Below are 27,472 nucleotides of genomic sequence, written 5' to 3' on the forward strand. Positions count from 1 at the left end.
ATTGCTTTTCAGGGTCATAATGGACCGAATATCCACAGAACATGACCCAGTCCTGAAACAGATAGACCCTGAAATGCTGAATGGTTTGTCAAGCTCTTCCCAAACTATAGACTTTTCTTCTAATTTCTCACGGACCAATCCTTCCAGTAAACATTGTGAAAATAGACTGTCCCTTTCTGAAATATTAAGCAATATCAGATCATGTCGACTACAGTGTTTCCAGCCAAGGCTACTAAATGTACAGGACAGTGATAGTGAAGAATGTACCTCAAGAAAACCAGGGCAGACTGTGAACAATAAAAGAGTTTCTGCAGCATCTGTAGCTTTATTGAACACCAGCAAGAATGGCATATCAGGTAAGCTGTCACTTTGTTGAAGGTATATCCTGCTATTCTTTTCGCCTTAATTTTCATTATCTACTCCAAAAACTCACAGGGTAAATTTTGAAGGTTTATTTTCATAATCCCACTGAGAACAGCAGTTTTACCTAGCCTACTACATTTTTTTCCCAGCCTAAGATACTAAACCTAATTATCATGGTTTGCACTTTAACCAAAATGTTCTGATACCTATGAAACTACCGACATATATTGAATGAGTGTGCCTACCATGGTGAATATGTCAGCAGAATGCAGAGGGATCCCTATGGGCAAAGTGGTTATAAGCTGCAACCAGACCACAATACTGTCTGCCTTGATTAAAGAAAATTTTTATTTTTTAAGCATAAACTTTGCTTAAAAATAGGCGTTGCTATTCGAGAGTACCACTGAAAGCTTTCTTCTGAAAAAAGATATTTTAAGAGGCTTTCTACGAGTAGTTTTAATTTTTATCTGATAACTTACCTCTCTGAGTTTGGAAAGTTATTTTTTTACTTTAAGAGACATTGTACTTAAATAAATTTAATATTTTTATGACATGTACATTATAAATAATGTATAATTTCTAGAGAATCTTAAATGTAATTTTGATTTGCTTCCTTCTGTAAATAGCTTCTCTTTAATCACATGTACACAAGTATGTATAATTAGTAAATGCCTTTATAATGTATGCATTGCAAATTATGCATGGTATCCAGAGACAAAACTAGATGTGACTTGACTTATACTATTGATATCCTTTCTTTCTGTAATAGGTATCTATTTCTAAATGATTTCCTGGATGGTACATTTTAGTATGCGAAATTATGTTAAACTTCTTTAAAGTGATTTTAAGTCATTTTGACTTGAAATTTGGTCTCAGTAATGTTCAGTCTTTCAGTTACTGAACTGCTTATTTTCAATCATGACCTAGACATTATCTGTTTAAAGGTTGTAATGGGAAATTGCATTTGTTTTAATGATTGGAAGTTGGGCGTATCATTTCTTTAAATTAGTTGGTTAATTATCTTCTAAATGAACTTAGGAAGAAAAATAGCATCCCATTTTATAAAGTTCATGAGTCTGATGTTTAATGAGCTTTTGAAGCTAAACTGAATAAATACTTAGTTTGATTTTTGAGGTGGTGAGATTCTAAGAAATCTAAAGATAGTAGGAAGTCATCAAATATTAGGTCGATCATTTTTTCAGCCAACTTCAAGACATTGTTCAAATTATTAAACTGAACAGGAATTCCTGTCCCAAAAATTACTCAAAAATAATTTTTGCCAAAAAGGGAGTTTGAAAACATACCAGTATAGGCATTTCTAATTAGATTTTTACCATAGAAAGAGTTTCTACTCTACAAGTGTATACCAAGCCAAAAAAATGATTTTAATATGTTCCTTCTCAACTTGAACACACAGCTTTTCTACTATACATCCCCAGTTAATGTTAGATCTATTTGACTTAACTCTTTTCCCCAAAATGTGCATTTGTTGCATATGTTATTATAGCATAGATACTCTAAATGTATTGATCCAGAATAAAATTTAATGTAACTTCAATAACTTCATCAGCCCTAGAATTTAATGATACTACCATACATTAGCATAAAATAAGTATTTAAAATACTATTACAATAATAAAATATGCATTTCTCAAAGAACTTGAATCACAAATGTTAAAAAAATCATAACATCGTAGACACCAAGATTTTTTTCTTTTTTGCCTTTCCGCTACTCGGGGGGAAAAAAATAGTTTTCTTGGTCTATGTAATTATTTTCTGTCTTATGTTTTTTACTACTCTCAACATTGTACCATTTATCTTTCCTTGAAAAATTTCAGGGCTTAAGCAACAATTAAGCTACATTAGAATCAATGTTTTAATTAAATTTTTCAAGTATATAATTATTTGTTACTAGAGTAAAGAATTGGGTTTGAAGTTTTTCTTCTCTGCTAAGTGTGATACTCTAGTCATTGAAGCACAAAGGGGGAGGGGGGTGTTTTTAACAAATTTCTTTTGTTTCAAAATACTAGGCACAGGTATATAAAGGCATAAGGAAACAAGTCTTTTAACAGCATTTTTATAAATAATCAAAAAGTGGTGGCAATTTTAAGTATTCTTTTGTACCAGTTATATTCATTACATAGTTTTCTTAGTTCTGGTTAGGTCATTTTAAGTGGATTCACTTATAGTTCAATAAATATTGGTAGAAATTCTTTCTTTCATCTGCTTAAAGCAAAGGATGTAGGTATTTTTAGAAAGTTGTATTTTTATATGTCATGGACATATATACAAAAGGGTTGAATCCTCCTATAATTGTTTTTTTTAAATCTGTGTGACTTTTAACACTTTTGCTTTCTGCTTATTCTTAGTTGCCTTGGTCTTGAGAGCATGAGTGTCTTTAAGAGGACCAAGACTGACCCAGGCCCTGACTTTTGCCTGGCAGAGTATCACTGAGCTAGACAAATTAGAAGTACTGAATTTTCTGTTTCACAACTGGGAAATCCAGCAAATAAATGATTTAATCATAAATAGAAATATAATGCACTTGACAATTATATTGTATCACAGATTCCTCAGTAATTATTTTTTTAAAAAGTTGAACTTGAGGGGTAGTGGTGAAAAAGGTTTTCTTTTGTGATGTTAATAATTCCTTAATATTTCAAGTCAATTCCTGTATCTTAAACATATTCTAATTCTTATTTTTTATATCAAACATAAAGGACTTAAAAAAACAAATTGAAATGTATGTCCTAGGTATTAGAGGATCTAAAACTAAAGACTTCATCTTAAAGCAAAGAGATGTGTCTTGTTTATTATTGAATGAAACAAGGATATGTTTTCTTTGTTGAAAAATTATTCTCAAAGAATAGAATCAAGACAGAGAAAGGAAAGACAGATTGTGCTGAGCATGGCCAGTGAATAACCAAGGACTGTTAATTTCATACATTAATTATTTTAGAATATCTTATATGCAAAGCACTATATTAAGTGTTTAAAAGTTGCAGAGTTTTACAGAGCAACAATCCTTACCTTCAAGGAATTTACACTACATGGCAAATATTACATTCTTTATAAAAATAGATGATAAAAGTTTGTAGTCATTTGAAAGTGCAGTCTTATTTAAGTGTTCTTTTGAGATGTCCTTAAATCCAAACCTCAAGAAAATGTAATTCATATCTAAAAGTAGCTTTGCTTGTTTAGATTTGAAGGGCTGCATTAATTTACACTTAATTTTGGTTTTGCATTTTGACCTAATGCATGGTTGCAATCAACTTTTTTTTTCCTCCTGTGTTTAGTATACTGAATAGTAGACACCAGCAGCCTTTTGGACCGGCTTCAAATTTGCAAACCAATTTGTAAAATATCAACATTTTGGACAGTTTTACAAGAGAAATTCCTGGTTTTTAATTTTTTTCCATTTGTCTTCCTTTCTTAAATTACTGTAAAATGTTTGTTTGCAAGTATAAAAGTTTTAGGATAGGTACAACTATGTTTTAACAACTAGTTACAGAACTCATGATTTATTTTTGAGTCAAGGTGACTTCCAAAGCTGAGATGGATTCAGACTTGAGGAATTAAAAGATTTTAGTTAGCTACGGGAAATACTACTGAAATTTCTGTTGTAACTATTTAGCTTAAATATCAGAAGTTTAAAAGACTCTTTAGTTCATTTTCTTTATGATCACATCTTACTTGTTTTTTATTCTCCATCCTCCCCACCCCCCACCCTGAACTCTTCCCATCGCCACCCTCCCTACCCCCATAGTTTTGCAGTTTGTTAGTTTGCCTTCAGCTATGAGAATTACATTATAGGATGCGTATAGTCCTGGAGAAGTTATACAACTTTCAAGGAATAGAATATTTATCCTCAGGGTAGCTCCCGTGGTATATGTGGACTTTCAACCTGGAAGGTTTAAAATAGGAACCCCCACCTCCCCTCCCCCAGTACAGGCCCCAGATCTGTCTTCACAAAAATTGCATGTAGTCAGCATTCCTTCAATAAAGTATATATTAAAACTTTTAAGACCTTCCTGCTTGATGAAGAAAAGCTGGATAATATATTCATGTTGACTTTTAGATAATTTTTACTACCACATTAGATGTTCTTCATTAAACTATGGAAACTTGGTCTAAACTAGTGGCTTCCCAATGCCACTAGTGGCTTGGTCTAAAATTCATGGCTTCCCAATAATACATCATCTTAGCCCACTTTGAGAAATGCTGCATTAACAGCTAAGATTATTTTACAGAGGGAGGCACAAGCACAGAATCATATTGTGAGGTCATACAGTAGATTTAGAATGTGTTTCTATTAGATTTTTCTTTTTAGTTTATCAGTGAAACAACAATACAAAGCTAACAAGTACTTACAGAGATTTCACACATACTTAAGAATACCTCTCTGGATCCAAGTTTTAAAAAACAGTGATCTAGGGTTTTAGAATTATTATATCAGTGTATAATCTAGCAACATGACAATACCTATAGTATGTTTCTGATGAATTACTGTTGGGAGGAAAAGGTGATAAATGGTTAGCCGAGCAGACCACCTTACAGGAACCACATGCCTGAAAAGATGAAATAAGGAATGCCTAGAAACTCCAAAAACAATCAACATTCCAAGGATTGTGACTAGAGTCCTATGAAGAGGTACCTGGATTCATCTGAGGATTAAAGCAAACTGATAAATCAAAGATAGGTAATGAGCCATGTATAAAGAAGATACAGCCTGAAAGTTTAGGGGCTTTAGTGGAGAACAGACTGTTGGTTATATACACAAAATATTTAGAAACGTTAGTATGTTACTAATATACAGAATGACATTTACATATAAGGGAAAATTCTGTAATATGCACAGGGTCTGGCACAAATAACACCCCTTTTTTATTACAAAATCATAAGCCTGTTATTCTGTAACATAACAATATCACACTCAAGCACACCATATGACATTTTAAGTGAAATGTTCAAATTAAAACTATAAATTTTTACACCCATTTTATTACCCTACCAACAACACTCAAGCAGCCCTTAGTTCTGCCGCACCGTGAATCTGTCTATTAGAACGTGTTCCCCAGGGAGATTTGCATAACTTTTTACTTAGGGAAAGGAGCACTTCCCCATCCATCTGGAATGGTGAAATATTGCCACCTTCACAAACATTCAGATTTGTTGTTACTTTTAAAATGATAGGGCTTAGAGGGGTAGGGTAGGGTAGATTTATGACCAGTGTGAACTTCACTTTTAAGCTAGCAGTTTAGGAGCAACTAGTGGAAAGAACTTGGGTTGGTCCTAAGCAACAGAAGCAGACAAGGTTTCTCGTTTGTATGTGCCCATTTCTCCTTTGTGCCACCACCACCCACCCAAAGCTGGGCCCCTGTCCTGTATCTCATTCCTAAACAGATATCTTCATGGAACTATGACCTTTTTTCTGATGTGTTCTAATGCTTGCCTCTGTGGGCCCAAGTCTTAAAAAAACATAATGCTGGATTTGAGGGAGTAGACCATGTTCACACCAGATTCCAAGTCTTTTTTTTTTTTTTTTTTTAATTTTTATATTCCTTATACAGGTAGGACTTAAACAGATTTGGGGGGGCGGTTAATTTTTCCTTCCTGCCTTTGTATCTAATAAACTATTTTTCACCTTTCTCAAGGTTTTCAAACATCTGGAAATTCATGAATAAATACTTCACATTTTCATTTGATTTCGAAGATTGTAAATTTAGAATTAAAATTATTTTTCTCACTTAAAATATAACACTTGCAGTGAATTTAACATGGGCAAAGAAAGATTTGATTTTGTTGGTAATTCAGTAAAATAATTAATGTATACTTCAAAAATACAGGTAATATTAAAATTTTAAAATGAGCCTGATGATGGCCCCAGGTTTTCTAATTCTCTAAAAATAAAATTGCTACTGTGTAAGAACTGTTTTCACCTCATTGCCTAATTCTAATGATAATTTAAATTGTTGTGGAACAGAAATGAAGGCATATCTAAAGCTTTATCCATCTCTGATGCCTAACTCCCTTTTTATAGAAAGTAGACTATATTACACATAACTTGTTATATCTAACTTACCATCACAAAAATTTTTTTTAAATTTCTTACCCTGACTGCTGTGGCTCAGTGGGTTGGGCGTCGTCCCATAAACTGGAAGGTGGCTGGATGATTCCTGGTCAGGGCACGTGCCTGGGTTGCGGGCCAGGTGCCGGTGAGAGGCAACTGATCAGCATTTCTCTTGCAGAATGATATTTCTGTCCCTCACTTTCTCCCTCCCTTCCCCCCTCTCTAAAAATAAATATAAATAGAATCTTCAAAAACAGTTTTTTATAATTTCCGATCGGTTGTCCTACTAAACAGAATACTTTTGGGGGTTAGTCAAGTGAGCTAGGTTAAGGGTGTATCTCTTAGCTGAACTTCCTTTAGGTCATATTGATTAGATTTCTCAATTGCATTTAAAGTTTGACTCATATTAGGTGGTATTTCTTTATATGTATCTTTGCTTCCCAACTATCCTGTGGGACTTCACAGGGTAGACCCTCTTCTTAATTTATTTTTCCCTGTGGTCATTCTTACCTGCTAATGCAGCACTCTGCATCACAGTAGATAGTAAATACTTGTTGATTGAGTGAAGTAGTTGGGCGAGAGGAAAGCAATAAAGAAAAATAGAGCAAAATTTCCCTAGTAGTACATGTATTCCGATGTGATTTAATATACATTTCTTTGGGGAAAATATTTCCTATTATAAATTTTTCTTAGATAACTTTTTCAACAAAAGTTTTAGATGTCTTGCTTTTATTTCAAATTACTAACTTTTAATACACTTGGTTACAGCATAATCAGTTACATCCAGGGATACATTGTATCCTTAATTTTCTTAACACCTCACTGATTTCTAGCCCATGGTTTTATAGATAGGACTCATTTTAGGCATGTAATCTGTTAGCTTGATCTGTGGTCTATGGTTATATTAGATGAAGATCTTTGTCTTGCACTCTGATTTGTAATCAGAAAAGGTATTTCACTGGAGTGTCATAGATGAAAGCCAGCAGCCAGAATCATTTACATCTTGCAGATGGTCCTATCTTCTTAACTAAGACTATAACTTGGTGTTATTTTTATTTGCACTAATCTAAGTTTTTCTCATTATACAATTACTACAGTTACTACAGTGTAGAGAGTTAAGAGTGATTGCAAAGCTACTGAGAATATGAATAAATGGTAGAATTCTCGTATTAGAACTGTGTTATAAAATAAAAGCCACATAGAGGAACTTTTTCTTAGCATAAGATCATGGATACTAGCCTAAGCTACTTGCTGAAAGAGCTGTCATTTTTATTAGGTTCTTTGCTAATGATGTATATTGTAATTTGTAATTGCTTTTCATCTTAGTTATGGAATAATTTTGTGTTGTATTTTTACTTGTTAAAATACTTTAAACATACTTATTTCTGAAATTAATGTCCTTTATCAGTAACAGGGGGTATCACAGAAGAGCAGTTTCAGACACATCAACAGCAGTTAGTTCAAATGCAAAGGCAGCAGCTTGCTCAGCTTCAGCAGAAACAGCAATCTCAGCATTCCTCACAACAGACACATCCAAAAGCACAGGTAAACCTGTCTTTAATCATGCTTATTTCTCTTCCTTTCTCTCATAATTATGTAGTTTTGTTCAATTTTAGTCACATCAGAGAAGATAGTCTTGATATTGCCACTCTTGACTTTGAAAATCAATACTGTCTTTTAGTTAACTTATATAATTTTAAGTGACTAGTTAATATTTTATGAGAGGAGCACTAGAGCCAAATATGATATTTTTAATTTAGGAAAAAATGTTTTGAATGGTTATTAAGAATTTGTAAAAGTCATTATATACTCTTAGAACCATTACCCCCTCCCTAGCCAATGTGGCCTTGTTGGTGGGACTGTTGTCCCATGGACTGAAGGGTTGTCAGTTTGAGTCCCAGTCAGGGCACGTGCCTAGGTTGCAGGTTCGGTCCCCGGTCAGAAGCAACCAATCCATGTTTTTCTCTCACGTCAGTGTTTCTCTCCCTCTCTCTCTCTCCCTCCCTACCTTTTTGCTCTAAAATCAATGAGCATGCCCTCGGATGAGGATTTTTTTTAAAAAGAACCATTATCTCTCGTACCTACTGTCCCCTCAAATTTTTTTCCAAGGTTTTAACTTTCCTAACCCTGTTTCCATGTGGGTGTGCCCAAGCTGAAAGGTAACTCTCTTTAATTGTTCAGTAACTCTAAGCATAGCCCGTTGCCTCCTTGAATCTTACTTTCCTGAAGAAAAAAAAATGCCACCAGATGAGATTTTCCATAGGCACCATTAAATGAGGACACTATGGATAAAAATAAAAATACCTTATAAAACTCTTAACTGTCGGAAGAGAAAGCTTTCACCACCTTCACATGAGCCCTGTAAGACTCATTTTGGGCTTCTGTCCTCCAGAACTGTATGAGAATAAATTTCTCTTGTTTAAGCCTCTAAAAACAAAACTGTAATCGAGTTTATTTCAAATTTGAGCCACCTGAAAAACATAAACCCTAGTGTTTTAAGTCTTAAATTTTGTTGTTTCATAATTCTAAAATAATAACTGAGATCAACACAGTTTTGTTATATCTCAGGCCAGCGTCTGCCATAGGAGGAGTTCAGTTTATCACCACAGGGTCGGCACACTGACCTTGGAGATCCCGAGTCTAGCAACATGAAAATCCCAGTGACCCTACGACCCCTCAACACTCCTATGACACCCTGGTGGGCCTGGGACTGTCCCACATTCTAGCGCTGTTGGCTGTTAGTAGTAGCTACCAGTTTTATACAGAAACAAGAGTAAATGCCATTAAACTTGCCTTTTTATTTGCTTTTTCTGAGTTTCTTGGGTAACCAGCCTAAAGTATTTTCAGCCTACTGCAAGATTAGGCCAAGATGTGTTTTTTTACATTGAAACAAAAATGACTGTTGGCATCTGTGATTTTTATTTTGCTCATAGTATCGAGATTGTCAAGTAAATTAAAAGGCATTCATTAACACTTATTGGGGAAAATTATACAGCATTAAAGGTTTGGGGTTTTAATCCCCTACTTCTTTCTTAGAAATAGTTGCTTCCCAGTTTTTAGTCACTTCCCTGCTTCATATGCCAAAAATAGTCTGTGGAGTCCTAGATCTCTTCATCTAAATAAACACTTGTAACTGTTCCATAGGAAATCTTGGCTTTGCCCATTTGTTAGTATGTTCATGGAATCACCTCTAAAAACTTGGGTTTAATTTTGTTCATTTTATAGGGCTCAAGCACCTCTGACTGTATGTCTAAAACACTTGACTCAGCCAGCGCCCACTTTGCTGCATCTGCAGTGGTCAGTGCACCTGTTCCAAGTCGCAGTGAGGTAGCCAAGGAACAGAACACCGGCCACAACAATATAAACGGTGTTGTCCAGCCTTCAGGTAAGCCTGTGGTTTCACATGTTTGTTACTAGCTCACAGTTGTAACTCACTGATTTGAAGTATAGTTTTTGGTTTTTATATCCAAAGAGGAAATGTACAAAATGTCAGTCTTCAGAATTTCTGTGGATAATGCATGGTGGAATAGGTGGATGTGTTCTAGAATTCATATAGAGCCTGCTTTCTATTTCCTTCCACACCCACTGGATACTACCTATGTGACTCTTCAGCCTACCTAGTTTTAGCCACATTTAGGAAATGTGTCAAGCTAATCACTAACCATCACCATTGGATTATCCATACATTGATAATAAGGCGAAATACAATGCAGGATGGTCAATAAGGTTGAAATCAGGTTCACCTCCCCTCTTTTATGTACTCATAGGCCTGCTCTCTCTGACTCCGTCTCTTCAAGTACAGCATTGCTGTGAAATACTGTCTGCTTCTTACTACCCTGAGTCCTCAAAGACTTGCGATTCCTGACACCCTTCAACTACAGCTCAGACCTTAGGATGTTCCACTTGCTTTTATTTGCATCCACAATTCTGATTGCCCTTTCTTACTGATATTCTTTCATATATACATTCTAATAGAAATCCAACTATCATTTTCACCTTCCCTCAACCTCCAGCATGGACCTCTCTGTCCTATTACAGAGTTTCCAAATATGGAGGCAGTAGAATACTTTACAAAGTCCTTTTATGTAGGCCAGTAGAAAGAGAGTGTGTTTGTCTTTGGGGTTGTAACAGATACGTATGTTGTACTTACTGATCAGAAGCTGTCTTTGGAGAGGCTGTCATGCGGAGGGTTCCTCTGGCATTTACTTAGATTACAAATGTTTGCCTTTATTTTTTATATTAATTGAACAATGAAAATTTATGAAGTACTTGCTAAATGCTGTACACTGTTAAGCAAGCATTTCAGCATGTGCAATTTTTAGATGCTTGCTTTTTTTCCCTTCATTTTTATTGTTTATGCTATTACAGATGTGCCTATTTTTTCCTGCTTTGCCCACCTCCACCTAGCCCCTGCCCCCGCCTTCCCTCTGGCCATCACCTGACTGTTGTCTGTGTCCGTGGGTACGCATATCTGTTCTTTGGCTGATCCCTTCACCTCCTTTTGTCCAGTTCCCCCCTCCCCCTCCTTTCTGACAGCTGTCAGGCTATTCCATGTGTCTAAGCCTATGCTTCTGTTCATCACTTTATTTTGTTCATTAGATTCCACATGTAAGTGAGATCATATGGCATTTTTTAAGAGTTTAATGAATGTCTTATGACATGAATGGATTTTTTTTTTCTCCTTCAGGAACCTCTAAAACATTGTACTCCACCAATATGGCTTTATCATCCAGCCCAGGGATTTCAGCTGTACAACTTGTAAGGACAGTTGGCCACACCACTACAAACCACTTAATCCCAGCATTGTGCACAAGCAGTCCTCCAACACTTCCCATGAACAATTCTTGCCTGACAAATGCAGTGCACCTCAATAACGTCAGTGTTGTTTCTCCAGTCAATGTGCATATCAACACACGGACTTCAGCACCATCGCCAACAGCCTTAAAACTTGCCACAGTTGCTGCCAGTATGGACAGAGTGCCAAAGGTTACTCCTAGCAGTGCCATCAGCAGCATAGCAAGGTGTGTGTGTGCGTGTGTTTCAAGCATCATTCTATCTCTTTCTGCTGGCTATTCTGTGGGAGGAAAAATGCTTTTTTTATTTACTGCTCAAATAATGTCTGTTGATTGCCTCGCTTTTCAACAGATGTTACTTAGTATCTGCTTAATGTAAAGTGCTGTGACTTGGGTTATTTGTTTAAGGTCACTAGTAGGGTGTTTAAATGCTAACCAGAATTGTAAAAACATCAGGAGAATACTACATCAGATTGGGAACCATCAGGCCGAAAAAATTTATCAAAGAGTCTATTTTAGAAGCTTCAGTTATTCTCTCAGTCCTTTTGTAGTCTAGACAGCCCGGATGATCAGAGTTATTACTAACTTCCGGGTCAGAGCTTTCCTTTTCAAATCAAAATTTTTGTTTTCTTCAACATTAAGTGCCAAGGGAAAGTAAATTATTCTATTTTAGGTATAAAATTAGAATATTCTGGGATTAACTAAACCTAGGATAATGTATTTCTGAATATTTTTTACATTCTTTTTATGAGACTATAATACATGAGAACAGTGAATCAGAAAAATATTGATTTGCATGGTTTATTAACTGCATGGCCTTAAACCTGTAAAATTAAACTGTAGTTGAAACTAATTTAATTAATATTGTACCCCTAATGATCCTTGTTTTTGAGCATCATAAAGTCCGTCTATTGTAAAAATCTTGGGTTATCCTGTTATATATTGCGTAAGGAATTTATCACTGGCTTACACTGAAAATACTATGTTAAATTACTCTTTCCTAAGTAAATAGTTATAATCAAGGAATTAGGAATTAATAGGATTTCTTAGCTGAAGGAAACTTTTTCTCATTCCTATATAGAAATTGTAAAAATGGGAAATGTTCTTGGGAAGTACATGTTTGTAGGACATAAAAATGTATCTGCAAATAGAGAGTGTTAATGTTTATTTTACTGTTTGCCTGATTACAGAGAGAACCATGAACCAGAAAGATTGGGTTTAAATGGAATAGCAGAGACAACAGTAGCTATGGAGGTGACATAACCTAAAACATGTGGCTTTGACCTGTGCTGATGGTGTGCAGTCATTCATACTCTGGCTGAACGCAACAGGCGAGACTCTGCGGATCACAGAGGCTAACCGTGGACCTAACCGGACTGCAGTATATCGGATGTGTAATCGATATATGATGTATATTTTGTAAAATTGGGGAAATCACTACCTTGTAAAATAGTTTATTTGTATCATCAATATTATTTCTGTTACTTGAATAGTAGATATTCATCATCATGCTTTTGCACTTGAATTTGCAACTGAATGGATTTTAAAAAATAATTCTTTAATGGGATCATGAGCATGAAATGGGATCCTGCATCACTTGTTTTAACTATTTATTTTGCCATGTTTACATTTTGTATCTTGTAAAAATAAATCCAACTTTGTGTCTAAAAAGTTAAAGATTCATAGCTAGGAAATGAAATTCTTGTAATTTTTTTCTAAAGGAACTGTAAAGTTTTCACTTGGTTCATTTTGTTTCACAATTTGACTAGATGGACTTTTTGGTAAATACTTTAGTGGCATTTCACTGTCAAATATGAAGTTCAAGGCAAAATAGTATTTTCTATTACTGTGCAGGGGAAAGGGATGGATCGATACATGCAAATTTAATGTAGTAACTCACTTTTCCATATATTTTGAATGTATATTTCTATTTATAATACCAGTTTATAAAAAATAATTACACAGAACAAATGGACTAGGAAAAATTATGCATCTAGCACATTTACACTGTGCAGACATGGAAATTTTTCAAGGATTACATTTTATCTGAAGACTGCATATTTTAACTGGCTTTAAAACTGTAACACACCACATAAAGGATATTTTACCAGGTATGTATTGCATTATATCATTGCAATAATTATTGGAAGTCTAGATATCGAGCCATCCCAGGTGTTGGGGGGGGTGGGGGTTGTGACAAGATTGTCTTTTCAATTTTGGAGAGTTTTCCTGTGGCTACAAGGCAAGTAACGGGTTGGAAAAAGTCTGACTGTAAGCGTTGGACACCTTCATAGTGTAGTGTTTTAGTGACTTTTTTTATACGGTTCTTGTAAATTAGATACGTGTAGTGGTGTTTCAGAATGTTTGTTTATGCACTAGTTCAGACAACTTTCCCTGTTACTTGTTCTTGATAAGTGAAAACTGCAGGGAAATAAAAAATACATATCAAAACATGGACATGCTGCATATGTGTTTATTTCACAATGTGCACACAATATAAGTAAAAATTTAAGGGAGATGATAGCACTTAATGGCACTTTTCATTTTCACAGTGCTTGCCAAGCATTAATGAAAAGAATTATAAGCAGCTCATCTGTGGGCACTATTGGGTTTCAGATAATCCAATATAAACTACCTTTGATATGAAAAGTTCTTGAAATATTTTACAGAATGTAAGTAATTTGTAGTATAACATTCATTGAAATCTCATAAATGAGCCTCATTTTATAAATAGAAGTTTAGAGTAGAATTATATTGCAAGGGCGTTTTGTCAAGTAAGTACTGGGAAATGTAAATATTTTTAATGAATATGATTAAAACCATTTCAAACTTACATAATTTTATACTTTACATTTTTTATATCTGCAGTTCTAAAAGTTGTAAATTGATGTGTCAGTTGAACTAATGGGCCAAGATTTCTGCTGAGAGTGGTTTTTATTCAGATCCTAAATGTGTGAAGCAATTTATGGGCAAACCAGAGAAAAAAAATAAATTTAATTTCTTCATTGGTTGTGACCTGGTAGGATCCATGCTCATTTCTGCCATACTACCTCTGGAGTTACTCATTGCCGATGATATAAAGCAAATAATTTTGATTTGACATGTATTATGACTGTGTTCATTCTGCTCATAGTTGGGTGTATATAACTCTGCTGTTAAGAACTTAAAACAACTTTAGTGCCAATTTTGGAGAAAGCTTTTTTTTCCATTTTACTGAAGCAAAGCATGAAGTGAATTTGCCTTATGTGATATACGTGTTAAAAATAATTTTAAGTAAAACAAAAATACTCTTCACTTGTACAGTATCTGGAGATGTGGCAAATCTAGAATTTATCAGACTGATGACCAATTTATGTGTTCCTTTGAAGTAAAATAGAAAAATAAGCCTTCCTTATTTTGGTGGTTGTAACTGTTTCACAGGTGGCATTTCGGTTACTGCACACACATTTTTCCAGTGTTCTTTAAAAACTTACGTGACAGATACTTATTTTCACCATGTTAAATCGAAGAATAGTTTGTTTTTGCACGGGCCCTCCCCTGGACAATACCACTATCTCTCTCGGTTCTCTGAAGAAACTAGTGTTGGTACTTGTAGATCAGTTAAGGTCCTAGAGTCCTTGGAGAATGGTTTTTGATGGAGTGCATAGTAGGTTGGTTTGTTTTACCCCTCAAACGAAGGGGTAACTCTCGTGTGCTTGGGATATCTTGCAACTCAGTACGGATAAAAATACTTACAAACTAGTCATCTGCTTTCCTCAAGAGTGAGTGCCCTTCCTTTCCTGGTAATGGAAGATCATCGTGACCAGTTACTATGATGAGAGCTCCAAGGATGTTTCACAGTGTGTTACGGCACATCTTTCTTTTGCAAAAGACTAAGGGAAGAATAAAAATATCTGGAGGACACATGTAAAAAATATATACACACACATTCTTTTTTAAAAATAGGGATTACAGTATTCGGAACTATGCTTATGTTTTTTATTACCAAAGTTGTTTTTTTCGGGGGTGCGCAGTAAGGAGGACTAACAATTCAGAAACTTCTCCCTATTATATAATGCTGTATTTGAGCAAATTTTATTGATCAGTAATACACTTTTGACTGAAGTGTTTTGCTGTCCCTTAACTGACTTGGCAGATTGAATTTCAAAGGTTTAAGGATATCTCAAGTAATTGTGACTTTTTCCCCCCTAAGACAGAAGATGTCTTCAGCATTAACCACAACAGAGCTGCTGGTGTCAGAGCCTGCGGAGTTCTCTCCCAGGGACTTTCTCATCTAGTCCTGACAACAGTTGTGCGAAGTACTATTATTTTTCTTATTTTACACATCAGGAAGATGAAGTTTAGAGAAGTTAAATAACTCGCCCTATGTCACATACTCTTCACTTGTGCAGTATCTGGAGATGTGGCAAATCTAGAATTTAGACTGATGATAAATTCAGTTGTGGAGCCAGCAATTAAACTTAGGTAGTCAACACTTAAACCACTGTATTCATCTTTAGTGCGGAAGAAGTACTCTTCAAAGAAGTACTTACTGTATTTCTCAGTCCACTTACTGGGAGCATCTGTAGCAGAGTTTTAAATTTCATTTAGAAAACAACCACCCCCACTGTTAGACCACCAGGCAATTAGTGTTTGTTTTTCACTTCCCAGACTGAGTGCATTAGATGCAACTGTGGCTTCGAGGCCTCCACCCGCCAAACCCAAGCCCATCAGTGCACCCTCCCAGCACTGGGCCCTGGGAGCTGGATCTGGGCCAGGACTTGGCTGAGGTTTGCCCTTTCTGAACCTGGTTTCCCCATCTACAAAAGGAGACCACATGGACGAGCTTGGTGGGGTTTCTGTGTGGCCCGTGTGCTACTGCTCTCTCACCAGAGTAATTGATGTGGGACCTAAGACAGACACAGTCAGTCTGGAGCTTTTCTCCAGTCACAAATGTCATCAAGGCTGACGAGTATGGAGAGTTGTCGGGCAGCTGAGCTCATGTGGAGCTAATAGTTCTGACCAGCTTCAGTGACAAGTCCGAGAAGGGCACGAGAACTACATCTTTCAGAGGAGGCGTGACTGGGGAAACAAGACTGGCAACGCCGGGCAGTAGACGATCGATTTGTTGAGCCGGGTTTTTATACCTTCTGTGCCACTTAATTGGCCGGTGATTTTATCATCTTCATATTACTGAATTCGTATCATGGAACAAACGGGTAGAAGTCAGTAACCTCCAACATCTCTGCCAGCTCTGGTGCTGCAGGAATCAAATCTCAGTCTCTCCCTCTCATTTCCCTGGTGAGCTCCCTTACTTCCCAGAAAAATTACAACCTCTGCTGTTGATAAGTCCAGCCGTTGACTTACCGGCACCATTCGAGAAGATCAGTAACAAATCAGACTTTCCTGCCATGTCTTCGTATGTCTAAAGGGAACTATTTATTTCAAACACGGGGTTAACCTTTTTGGCTGTGGCTTACTGCAAAGCTTGACATTTTAACATAGGGAAGAGGAAGGTGACACTAAGCCACATATTTCTCCAGTAACAATTTATTTGGTATAGAATTTTAGGCTCGAGCTATCTTGAAATGGGATCTTGTATGTCATATCAAGATAAAGGGTTCTGTCTGTACTTAAGGACATTTTGTTACTCTCATGAAGTCTCCCTTGTCCTATTACTGAGTGTTTGAACAAAATCCCTCCTTCACTGGCTGGCTGATCAGAGCAACGCTGTGGGTCAAGTGATGATAAAATATCTCAAAACATTGACCCCGCCTCATAATAAACACTGTTGTTCTCAGGAAAGCCTAGGATTCTGCAGTTACTTCTCCCTGCCTGAACAAGAGACCAACTCCAGTCACAAAAAGAAAATTATTTCACCTTCCATATGCAAACTTGATTTGATCAATGGCAGAGTCTAAAGCAATGCCATTTCCTATTTGCCAATGTTGAAAACCTGTCTTTAGTGTATGGACGAACACTGCTCTGTACCAGGGCTGCTGAAGGTCATGGTCACACACAGCTCCTTGTCTTACTAATGCCTATCTCTCATGTGCTCTTCTCACTGCTGTGAGTAGATTTTGGTCAGCACAAGTTAGGGAACGCTAAGATGCAGGATTTCAGACTTTAACGTAAAACATTAGTTATCTGCTGCTGAGTAATAAATTGTTACAAACAACACATAATGTGGGTTAGGAGTCTAGCATAAGGCCAAAATCAAGGTGGCAGCAGCTCTGTGTTTTCATCTAAAGGCTCAGTAAGGAAGCAGTCACGTCTCAATTCCCTCACGTTGTAGAGAGAATTCATGTCTTGTGGCTGTAGAAGTCCCAGCATTTGCTTCTTCAAAGCTGGCAAGGGAAGAGAGTTTATGCCATGTGAAGCAAGTCTCTTGCTTCAGGGAAGTCCTGAGCCTCTTATAGGGTTCATCTGATTAGGTCAGGCCCATGCAACCAGATCTGCTTTCATTAACGCAGTCCACTGATGGATTAAGGACCTTAATGGCATCTGAAAAACACTTTCACTTTTGCCCTATTCTATTTATTAGAAGCAAGACACAGGTCTTATCCACACACCAAGGGACAGGAGGTATAGATACTAGGGAATATAGGCCACTCCAGGGGGTGGCTGCCACATCTCAATAAATGGATTAACTCCATCCCACTACCACTCCCCAGTCTTCCCCTATAAAGAAACAATTTGAGCTACTCTCTAGTGCAAACTTTGTGCTGCTTTGTGAATCATAAATTCCACACACACAGGTGATGTCAGACAAGAGGTGAGGTCCAGTCCAGAGATAAGCCTGCACATCGTCAGCACAAAAACGTGGAAATGAGTGAGTGAGATCAGTCCGAGAAAGAGGAGACTGAAAAGAAAACTGAACAGAGAACATCAGCATCTGTGTGGCCAGGGCCAACTGGGGCAGGTGGCACCAAGGAAGACACAGGACAGCAACTGAGGAGGAAGATCTGATAATCCAGGGAGTTTCCTAACCTCCTTCGGGAGAATTGTGCAGAGGCAGAGAGCAAGTAGGCAGAAATGAGTGGTTTTGGTTGGTAAGGAGTACAGGTGATGAGGGTTTAGCGGTGAGGAAGGAAGTGGAGTGAAGATACGGATCAGAAGTCCTGAACTGAAGTCCTGTCCAGCACTTCTCGCCCTCAGAAGCACCTAGGAAGGAGAGCTTGTAAAAGTACAGATGTGTGGGTCTCATCCCAGGCTGGCTGAGTCTTCAAGTGAGTCAGGATACCAGTATTTTTTGTTCATTCGTTTGTTTGCCTGTATGGTTGGTTGGTTGGTTGTGTTTTTGTTTGTAGACTCACCAGATGGTGTTTGTTTACTGCAGCTAAGGTCACGAATGACTAGTCTAATTTTTCTGTTTACTGGTTGTGACAGTGGACAAGTAACTTTACTGGAAAGCTCAGAATTTATTTCCTTAGCTGAACAATAAGGAGGGCTAAATTATTTCCCTGAGTCTCATTAGCTCCAAAGGAATACAGAGAATGCCTCTCCATGGCCACTAGAAATAGTGCTCATTAGGAAGAATTCTTCATAACAAATGCTTTTCCCTGATCCTCTAAGGTTTTGAGATCATATGTTTTAAAAAAATAATAATTGTCTCGCAGTTCCCCATGGAATAAAATTATGGTTACTTAAATTCTCTACAGCAATTGATAAGCGTACCTCAGACCTTCCCATTCCAAGCAATGTCAGTTCCCAAATCACTCCCAGAGCATCAATGAGCTCAGAGACGGAACAGTTCCCTCTGTGGTCTCATCGCCCAACTTTCAAATGTTGATTCATTCCCAGTGTTAGAGGCTTTCAAGTTCTCTAGACCATGGCTATCAGTACACCCTGTCCAGTTGTATATTTATTACTGTGCATTTGTCCACAAGAACAAAATTACTGTCCTTAAGCTGTTCTAGGAGAAATTTTACTTGCCTACCGTTTACGCAGCGCGAGGGCGCCTTCTCTTTCCAAGGACCTCTTGGCCTCTCTATACCTTCCCTGCTGTAGATTGAAATACATTTGTCTTTATCCTGGTGCTTTCAAAATGTATATTCTATCTCAGAACTCTGCTTTGAGTTTCATTCTCCCATACCAATGCTTTGTTGACACCAACACTTGAAAGTCTCACAGACGTGCGCATACTTACCCACGTGCAAACAGTCTGTCGCCTACACGCTCCCAAATCTGTTACCACCACCTCCTCGTCCCACCACCACTCCCCTGTGTTCACCATCTCAGATACGGCACCACCACGTGCCCAAGAGTCATCTCGACTCCTCCCTTTCCTCACCATCCCCTCCACCCTGTTAAATCCATCAACAAATCTTTTGACATGAGCTCTGAAATATATGTTGGGCCCATCCACTTTTCTCCTTGTTCAGGCTACCACCACCTTGTCCAGGCACAGCCATCTCCTGCACTGCGCCAGCCTCATGACACCTTCCCACTTCCATTCTTGCCCATTTCCAATCAATTACAGCGTAGCAAATAGCCCTTAAAAGTCAGATGATCTCAATTGTCTCCTAAAACCTCTCCCTTGCTTCCCATTTACATTTAAAACCCCAATTCCACCCTGGCTGGTGTGGCTCAGTGGAGCGCCCGTCTGCAAACCAGAGGGTCGCTGTTCAATTCCCAGTCAGGGCCCATGCCTGGGTTACGGGCCAGGTCCCCCTTGGGGGTATGCAGGAGGCAACCATACTTTGATGTTTCTCTCCCTCTCTTTCTCCCTCCCTTCCCCTTGCTCTGGAAATAAATAAATAAAATATTTAAAATCCCAATTCCTACCATGACTAAGATCATCTCCTTCCTCTCCTAACTCCTCCCATTACTTCCTCACCTCACCACACTGGATCCCCATTGGGGGATCTAGGTGCTGACTCTAACAAACAATTTCCTACCTCAGTGCCTTTGTGTGGGAACATCTGTTCTGCCTGGAATAGTTCTCTATGCCTATGCCTCATCTTTTAGGCCTTGAGTGTCCCTTCTTGAGAGAGGTGTTTGTTCTCTGGCCTTCCTCCTCCGTTTTTCGCTGTCTCAGCCCCTCATCTGTCAGTGATATGAAGCAAATCATTTTAATTACTTGTTTACTAGTCCATGAGCCTCACGGTGGCAGGGACTTGTTCTCTGTTAGATCTCCTGCGCTCAGCACAGACCCTGGCACGTGGTAGTTGCTGAAATATTTGTTCAATATATATGCAAAAACAAAATGACAGTGCTATCAAAGAGAGTCAGGAGATTTCCTTTTTATATTTCTTATTGTTACTTTAAAGCAAAACATGTTGATCACTATACACATTTTTATTTCTCTTGGACTTATTAACCAAACAGGCTTAAATCTAAAATAGTTCAGTTAGGCTTAAAATGATTGACTTGTAGCGTCAGAAACTCGTTTTCCTTGTGAAGCTTTCTTTAGGAGGTCGCCATAATCTTCCTTAAGCCGTACTCTAGCAGATGGTTGTAGGTGGATAGTGGCAGAAAATAGGCTTTGTTTTAAGATCCCTAAAAGCTTTTTTTCTGCTTATATTTATACAGAATTAGCAGTTGTGCTCAAGTATAAGAGAATCTGGGAGCAGATTGTCTAGCTCCTGGTTTTGTCATTGTGTTTGTGAGCTAGTAATATCTCTAATGATTGCTGCACGGCTTATATCTGGGATTTGCAACTAATCAATACTTCCTCATGCATTACGCTTTCTGGGGGCCTTTTTGTCAAAAAAAAAATCAGATTTCAACACACTTATCAGGAATGTAGTGTGTTAGCGAAGCTTTCCGCTCGAGCTCTTTCGGAGAGAGGATGCTTGCTCACACTACACAGCAGATGCTTGCCCAAAAATGCAAATAGCATTTGTACCCACTGTTGACATTTCACACCAGTTCTCTTCCAAATGCGGCTTGAGATGGGATTGATTTATTCATCTGTAAATCACTCTGTCCTGGATGCTTTAGAAAGTGCTGTTGTCCCCAGCCTCCATCACTGAGGGTGAAATTTGTGTCAGTGTTTGTGAATGAGAACAACCCTTTTCTCAAAAGCTTTGCCCTTTTCTATTCTGTCTTGGGAATAGATCGCATAGAGTTTTTATAACTAAAAAGGAGCCCTACTGATGATCTCATCTAACTCTCTCATTTTACATAGGAAGAAACTAGGACCCAGAGAGATGAAGAAGCTTGTCCAGACACAGAGCTCGATGGTGCCTGACCTGGGATTAACCCAAGAAGGCTGCCAATCCTGTGCAATTTCTTAACATTCATGAACTTGGTCCAACAAATGCTTATCTAAGTGGTTTTTAGCTCTTAGTTTTAAGTTCTAAGTTTGAAAGTATTGATGGCCATTCTACTAATGAACACTTAGAGGGTTTGTTTGTTACACATATTGCATGGGTTTAGAGACCACTAAACACTGCATGCCTTGAAACTTATATTTTAATGCCCATTTGCATTTAGGGTAGTATTTGAGATTATTACAAGTCAGTAGACATTGCTTAAACAAATTTTTTTTATTGCAAACCAACTTTTCAGAAAGTTTGCATATATATATTCACTAATTCAGCCTAAGTTCATTGGATTAAAGATACTTATTTGCAAGTATTTAAATTAGATATATCTTGCGAAGTATCAATGTCACTGAAAAGAGGTAAATTACTGTAGTAGTGAGCTCCTGGTAATAATGCTTAAAAAATCTCCAGAGATCACAGAGATGGAAATTTGGATAAAATATCTTCTTTTGATTTTATTTACTAATTTTCAGAATACCTGAATTTATTATGTTATGCAACTGTTGACCACTCATTTTGTCTAAGACACCTTTGGGCACTGTCAGAGATGTAAAATTTTAAGTCTTGACCCTGTGGGGAAAAAAGCATATACATGTACCAATGGGGAAGATGGGGACAGATCAGCCAACCAGCGTCTAGGTTCCAACTCCTGCATCTGCCAGATGGGTTGTTTGAATCCCCCTAACATGGTTCCCAAACTCCAGGGCTTCACATTACTCTTAAAATAAAAACCCAGCTTTCTACCCTGGCCTACACAGCCCCTGTTGACCTGCTCCCTGCCCACCTCTCAGATCTGATTTACCTCTGTCCTCTCTTATAGCCACAGTGGCCTTCTTGGTCTACCTGGTACCCATTAACTGTTCCTACCACAGCCTTTGTGCTCTGCTCCCTCTGGAATTAGTATCTTCACATGACTATAGCTCCTTCTTAAGCAGTTTCTAGCTGAAACACATCCTCAGGGGACCTTTCCCAACCTTCTAAATTCCACAGTTAAACTATCAGTTCACTTTCGTTTACTGTTTGTTTTACTTTCATCATAGCATATATTTCTACCTGAAACTATCTATTATTTGTTCATGACTTGCTTGTGGCCTATTTCTCCTCCTAGACTTCCAGTCTCATTAAGAGCTGGAACAGCGCCTGTCTTATTCCTGGCTCTGTCCTCATTACCTCCTACAGCAGCCTGGCATGTAAACAGAGGCTCAGTAAATAGTTCCTGAATAAATAAGTAAATGAACAGTGCCAGGCCTGGCTACATCACGGTTTCCTGAGAACCTTAAAAAAACAAACAAACAGACAAACAAACAAAAAGCAGACTTCTGGGCTCAACTTCACAGATTCTAATTCAGTCCTAGGAGGAAGACCAGCTAACCTTAGGGAGAAGAAGAGTGGCTGAAAGGTGGAGGCGGACCTGAGGGAGCCTCAGCTCTCATACAGAGGTGCCACCAGCTCCAATCAGGAAGCAGCTGACTCTTCCACACAGATTGGCTCCTCATAGGCACACACAGGTCCAGTAGACACAGACACAAGCAGTGAACAGCATGGTAGCTACAGAGAGGAGGCCTAGGGCCGATTACACACAGCATCTGACAGTGACCTGTATCTGACCCTCATCCAAACTGGACCTAGAAGGAACAAAACTAATGGTGGGCTTCAGCCCACAAGAAAGCTCGAACCAACTAGCCACACAATCAGTACACCCAAAGGGGGATTCCTACAGGCTCCAGACCCTGCTGGGAGCAGCACCACATCACAGGGCAGCCACTGCACATCATCCCACACTTGGAGATTGAGGGCTACTCTCACAGTTGCCTGAAGGGATAATTCTACCCACAAAAGAGCCACCAGCATTTAAGATGCAACTACATCAAGGGGGACACAAAACCCTAGAAGAAACCTTCCTGGACCACAATGTTCAGGTATTGTGATGGATTGTGCAACCCCAACAAGACACCTTTATCATAAAACAATCAAAGCAGGTTCTGGAAATATAGCACACCTACCTAACACACAGAGATCAAATGTCCCAAGTAAAAGAACAACAGAAATTCCAAGAAAAAGAATTAAAAGATATAGATGAAATGGAAACAACACAAAAACCAGGTACAGAGTCTAAAATAATGATTAGAAGGGCGCTCCAAGACCTTAAGGGAAGAATGGATGATCTCAGTGAGAACTTAAAGAGAGAGTAAGCATTAAAAAGATATATAAACCATAAATAAATAAGAACGAGGCAGAAATGAAGATTATGATATCCGAAATGAAGAATTCTCTTGGAGGAATCAACAGTAGGTTAGATGAAGCAGAGGATCGAATTAGCAAATTAGAGGGCAATATAACAGTATCCATCTAAAGAGAAAATGAAAAAGAAAAGAGACTCAAGAGAAACAAGGAAAGTCTAATGGACCTTTGGGACAACATCAAGTCTATCAACATCCACATCATAGGAGTGCCAGGAGGAAATGAGTGTGAGTGAGGCATAGAGAACCTATTTGAAGAGACAATGATGGAAAACTTCCCTAACCTGGTGAAGGAAGAGGTCACACAAGTTAAGGAAGCTCAGAGAGTCCCAATCAAGATGATCCCAAAGAGACTCACACCAAGAGATGTCATAATTAAAATGGCAAAGTTTAAACACAAAGAGAATTTTAAAGGCAACAAGAGAGACACAGTCAATTACATACAAGGGAGGCCCATTAGAATCTCAGCTGATTTTTCAAAACAAACACTACAAGCCAGAATAGATTTGCAGGACATTTTCAGAGTGATGAAAGCTAAGAACATGCAGCCTAAATTGCTCTACCCAACAAAGCTATCATTTAAAATTGAAGGCCAAATAGCCCTGACTGGTATGGCTCAGTGGATTAAGTGCCGCCAGCCTGTGAACCAAAAGGTTGCTTGTTTGATAGAGTCAGGGCACATGCCTGGGTTGCAGGCCAGGTCCCAGTTGGGGGCGTGCAAGAGACAATTGATTGTATCTCTCACACATCAATGTTTCTCTCCCTCACTTTCTCCCTCTCCTCTTTCTAAAAATAAATAAAATCTTTTTAAAAAAATGAAAGCCAAATAAAGAGCTTCCAAGAAAAAGAAAAGTTAAAAAACATCATTACCAGAAATCCAGCATTATAAGAAATGTTAAAGGATCTTTTTTAAAAACAACAAATAATATATAGAGAGAAAATCATAGGTACAATAAAAAATGGAAATAAATAACTACCTATCTGTGATAACCTTAAATGGATTAAATGCTCCAATCAAAAGACATAGAATAGCCAAATGGATAAGAAAACATGGCCAATATATACACTGTCTGCAAGAGACCCACCTCATAACAAAAGATTTCCACAGGGTGAGAGTAAAGGGATGGAAAAAAATATTCCATATAAATGGAAATGAAAAAAAGTTGGTGTAGCAACACTTATATCTGACAAAATAGACTTCAAAACAAAGACCATAATACTGCATAATACTAAAGGGATCAATTCAACAAGAGGATGTAACTCTTATAAACATTTATGTACTCAATGCAGAAGTAGCTAAAGATATTTTAAAAATCATGGTGGACTTTAAGCCTATGGAGGTCACAATCAAAAAGCGCAGTGTAGGTCATGTGTCTCCAAGGGAGAAATTCATTACTAGTATGTGCTGAAATGTGAAAAAAATTAAAAACACTGCAAATAAAATACACGATTTTAATTGATTTTCAGCTATAATGTAGAAATTATTAAGCAAATAAATATGAAAACATAAAGAATAAAAACTTTTCAAATAACAGAAACATGGATATTGCTAAAAAATAAAACCAAAAAATGTCTTTAACATTAATTAATCAGAATCATCTATGGTTGACTTTGCAAAATGTTTGTAACAGTCATTGCAAACAATGTTTCTGTGCTCAAGGAATAAATACTGTTCAGACCACTTCCAATTTTATTTTGATAAGCGACTTGTTTTGGAAGCATAGCACCTAACACATCTTTTTCTTTTTCTGCTTGTCAAGGGAGCCGTATCTGTGGTCATTAGAATTTCCTTCAATTTTTGTTAGTCATGTACAAACATGCAGCTAGTCATGACCTCGAACCTATGCACCCAATATATGTAACTATATTTAAGAAAAGAGTCTGCTTGTATCTCTCAAATCAGCCATGACCTCCACAGGGTCGTCTGAATACATCAGAAGCGTTTCTACCTATGCCTCCATCTTGGCCAGAACTCTCAATGCCATTTTTATATACCAATTATGAGCTATTAGAAAGAGAAACCAAGAAAACAATTTCATTTAACATTGCAACAAAAAAATGTACCTAGGAATAAATTTAACTAAAGGGGTAAAAGATCTGTACTCAGAAAAGTATAGGCCACTGAAGGAAGAAATTGAAGAAGATATAAATAAATGGAGGCATGTACCACGTTCATAGGTTGGAACAATTAACATCTTTAAAATGTCCATTCTACCCAAGGCAATCTATGCATTCAATGCCATTCTTATAAAAACACCAATGGCACATTTCACAGAACTAGGACAAATATTCCAAAAATTTATGTGGAACCAAAAAATACCCCAATAGCCTCAGCAATCTTGTGAAAGAAGAACAAAGCTGGAAGTATCACAACTCCTGATATCAAATTATACTACAAGGCCACTGTAATAAAAACAGCCTGGTAGTGGCATAAGAACAGACATATAGATCAATGGAACAGAACAGAGGGCCCAGGAATAAACCCACACCTTTAAGATCAATTGATATTTGACAAAGACAGCAAGAGCCTACAACAGAGCAAAGACAGTCTCTTCAATAAATGATGTTGGGGAAACTGGATTGATACATGCAAAAAAATGAAACTAGACCAGCAACTTACACCATACACAAAAATAAACTTAAAGTGGATAAAAGACTTAAAAATAAGTCTCAAAACCATAACAAATCCTAGAAGAAAACTTAGGCAGTAAAATCTCAGATATCTCATGTAGCAATGTGTTTGCTGATACATCTCCTAGGGCATTGGAAACAAAGGAGAAAATAAACAAATGGGACTACATCAAATTAAAAAGCTTCTGCACAGCTAAAGAAACCATCATCAAAATGAAAAGGGAACCTACTGTACAATAGAACCCATTTGCCAATGGTAATGTGTCTAACAAGGGTTTAATCTCTAAAATATACAAAGAGCTAATACAACTCAAAACCAGGAAGACAAACAGCCCAGTTAAGAAATGGGCAAAAGAGCTAAATAGATACTTCTCCGAAGAGGACACACAGATGGCCCATAGACATATTAAAAGCTGCTCAACAGCACTAATCATTAGAGAAATGAAAATTAAAACCACAATGAGATATTACCTTACACCTGTCAGAATGGCTACCACCAATAAATCAACGAACAACAAGTGTTGCCAAGGATGTGGAGAAAAGGGAACCCTAGTGCACTGTTGGTGGGAATGCAGACTGGTGCAGCAACTATGAAAAACAATATGGAGTATCCTCAAAAAATTAAAAATGGGACTCCCTTTAGACCCAGCCATTGTGCTTCTGGGAATATACCCTAAGGATCCTGAAACACCAATACAATAAAATATATGCATCCCTACGTTCATAGCAGCACTATTTACAATAGCCAAGATCTGCAAACAGTCTAGGTGCCCATCAGTACATGAGTGGATAAAAAGGCTGTGGTGCATTACACAATGGGCCAGTATGCAGCAGTAAAAAAGAAAAACCTCTTACCTTTTGCAACAGCATGGCTGGACCTAAGTTAAATAAGTCAGTGAAAGAAAAATGACACACGATCTCACTTATATGTGGAATCTAATGAACATGATAAACTAATGGAACAAAATAGAAGCAGAGCATAGATACATGGAACAGACTGACAGCTGCTGGAGGCGGCGGGATGAAAGACGGGGAAGGGACTAAGCAAAGAACATTTATGCACAACCCATGGACATGGACAACCATGTGGGGATTGACTTGGAAAGGGGAGAAGGGGGCGTTGCA

The 27,472-nt window shown here is 37.7% G+C and overlaps 1 protein-coding gene across 3 annotated transcripts in view; it reads left to right on the forward strand.

The window, feature by feature from the left end:
- The window catches only part of EPC2 (enhancer of polycomb homolog 2), a 113,275-nt gene extending 99,039 nt beyond the window's left edge, over nt 1–14,236 (forward strand). For 2 of the 3 annotated variants that reach the window (XM_045203032.3, XM_024569596.4), the window contains 5 exons: nt 13–356; nt 7,842–7,978; nt 9,659–9,818; nt 11,121–11,454; nt 12,417–14,236. In XM_045203032.3, coding sequence (XP_045058967.2) covers nt 13–356; nt 7,842–7,978; nt 9,659–9,818; nt 11,121–11,454; nt 12,417–12,489 — 1,048 coding nt within the window. In that variant the 3' untranslated portion in view covers nt 12,490–14,236. The remainder of the gene's footprint in view (nt 1–12; nt 357–7,841; nt 7,979–9,658; nt 9,819–11,120; nt 11,455–12,416) is intronic. The other variant, XM_053918648.2, reaches the window with a different exon arrangement.
- The last annotated feature ends 13,236 nt before the right edge of the window (nt 14,237–27,472 follow it).

The sequence above is a fragment of the Desmodus rotundus genome, chromosome 2, assembly GCF_022682495.2.
Source record: "Desmodus rotundus isolate HL8 chromosome 2, HLdesRot8A.1, whole genome shotgun sequence".
Lineage (NCBI taxonomy): Eukaryota > Metazoa > Chordata > Mammalia > Chiroptera > Phyllostomidae > Desmodus > Desmodus rotundus.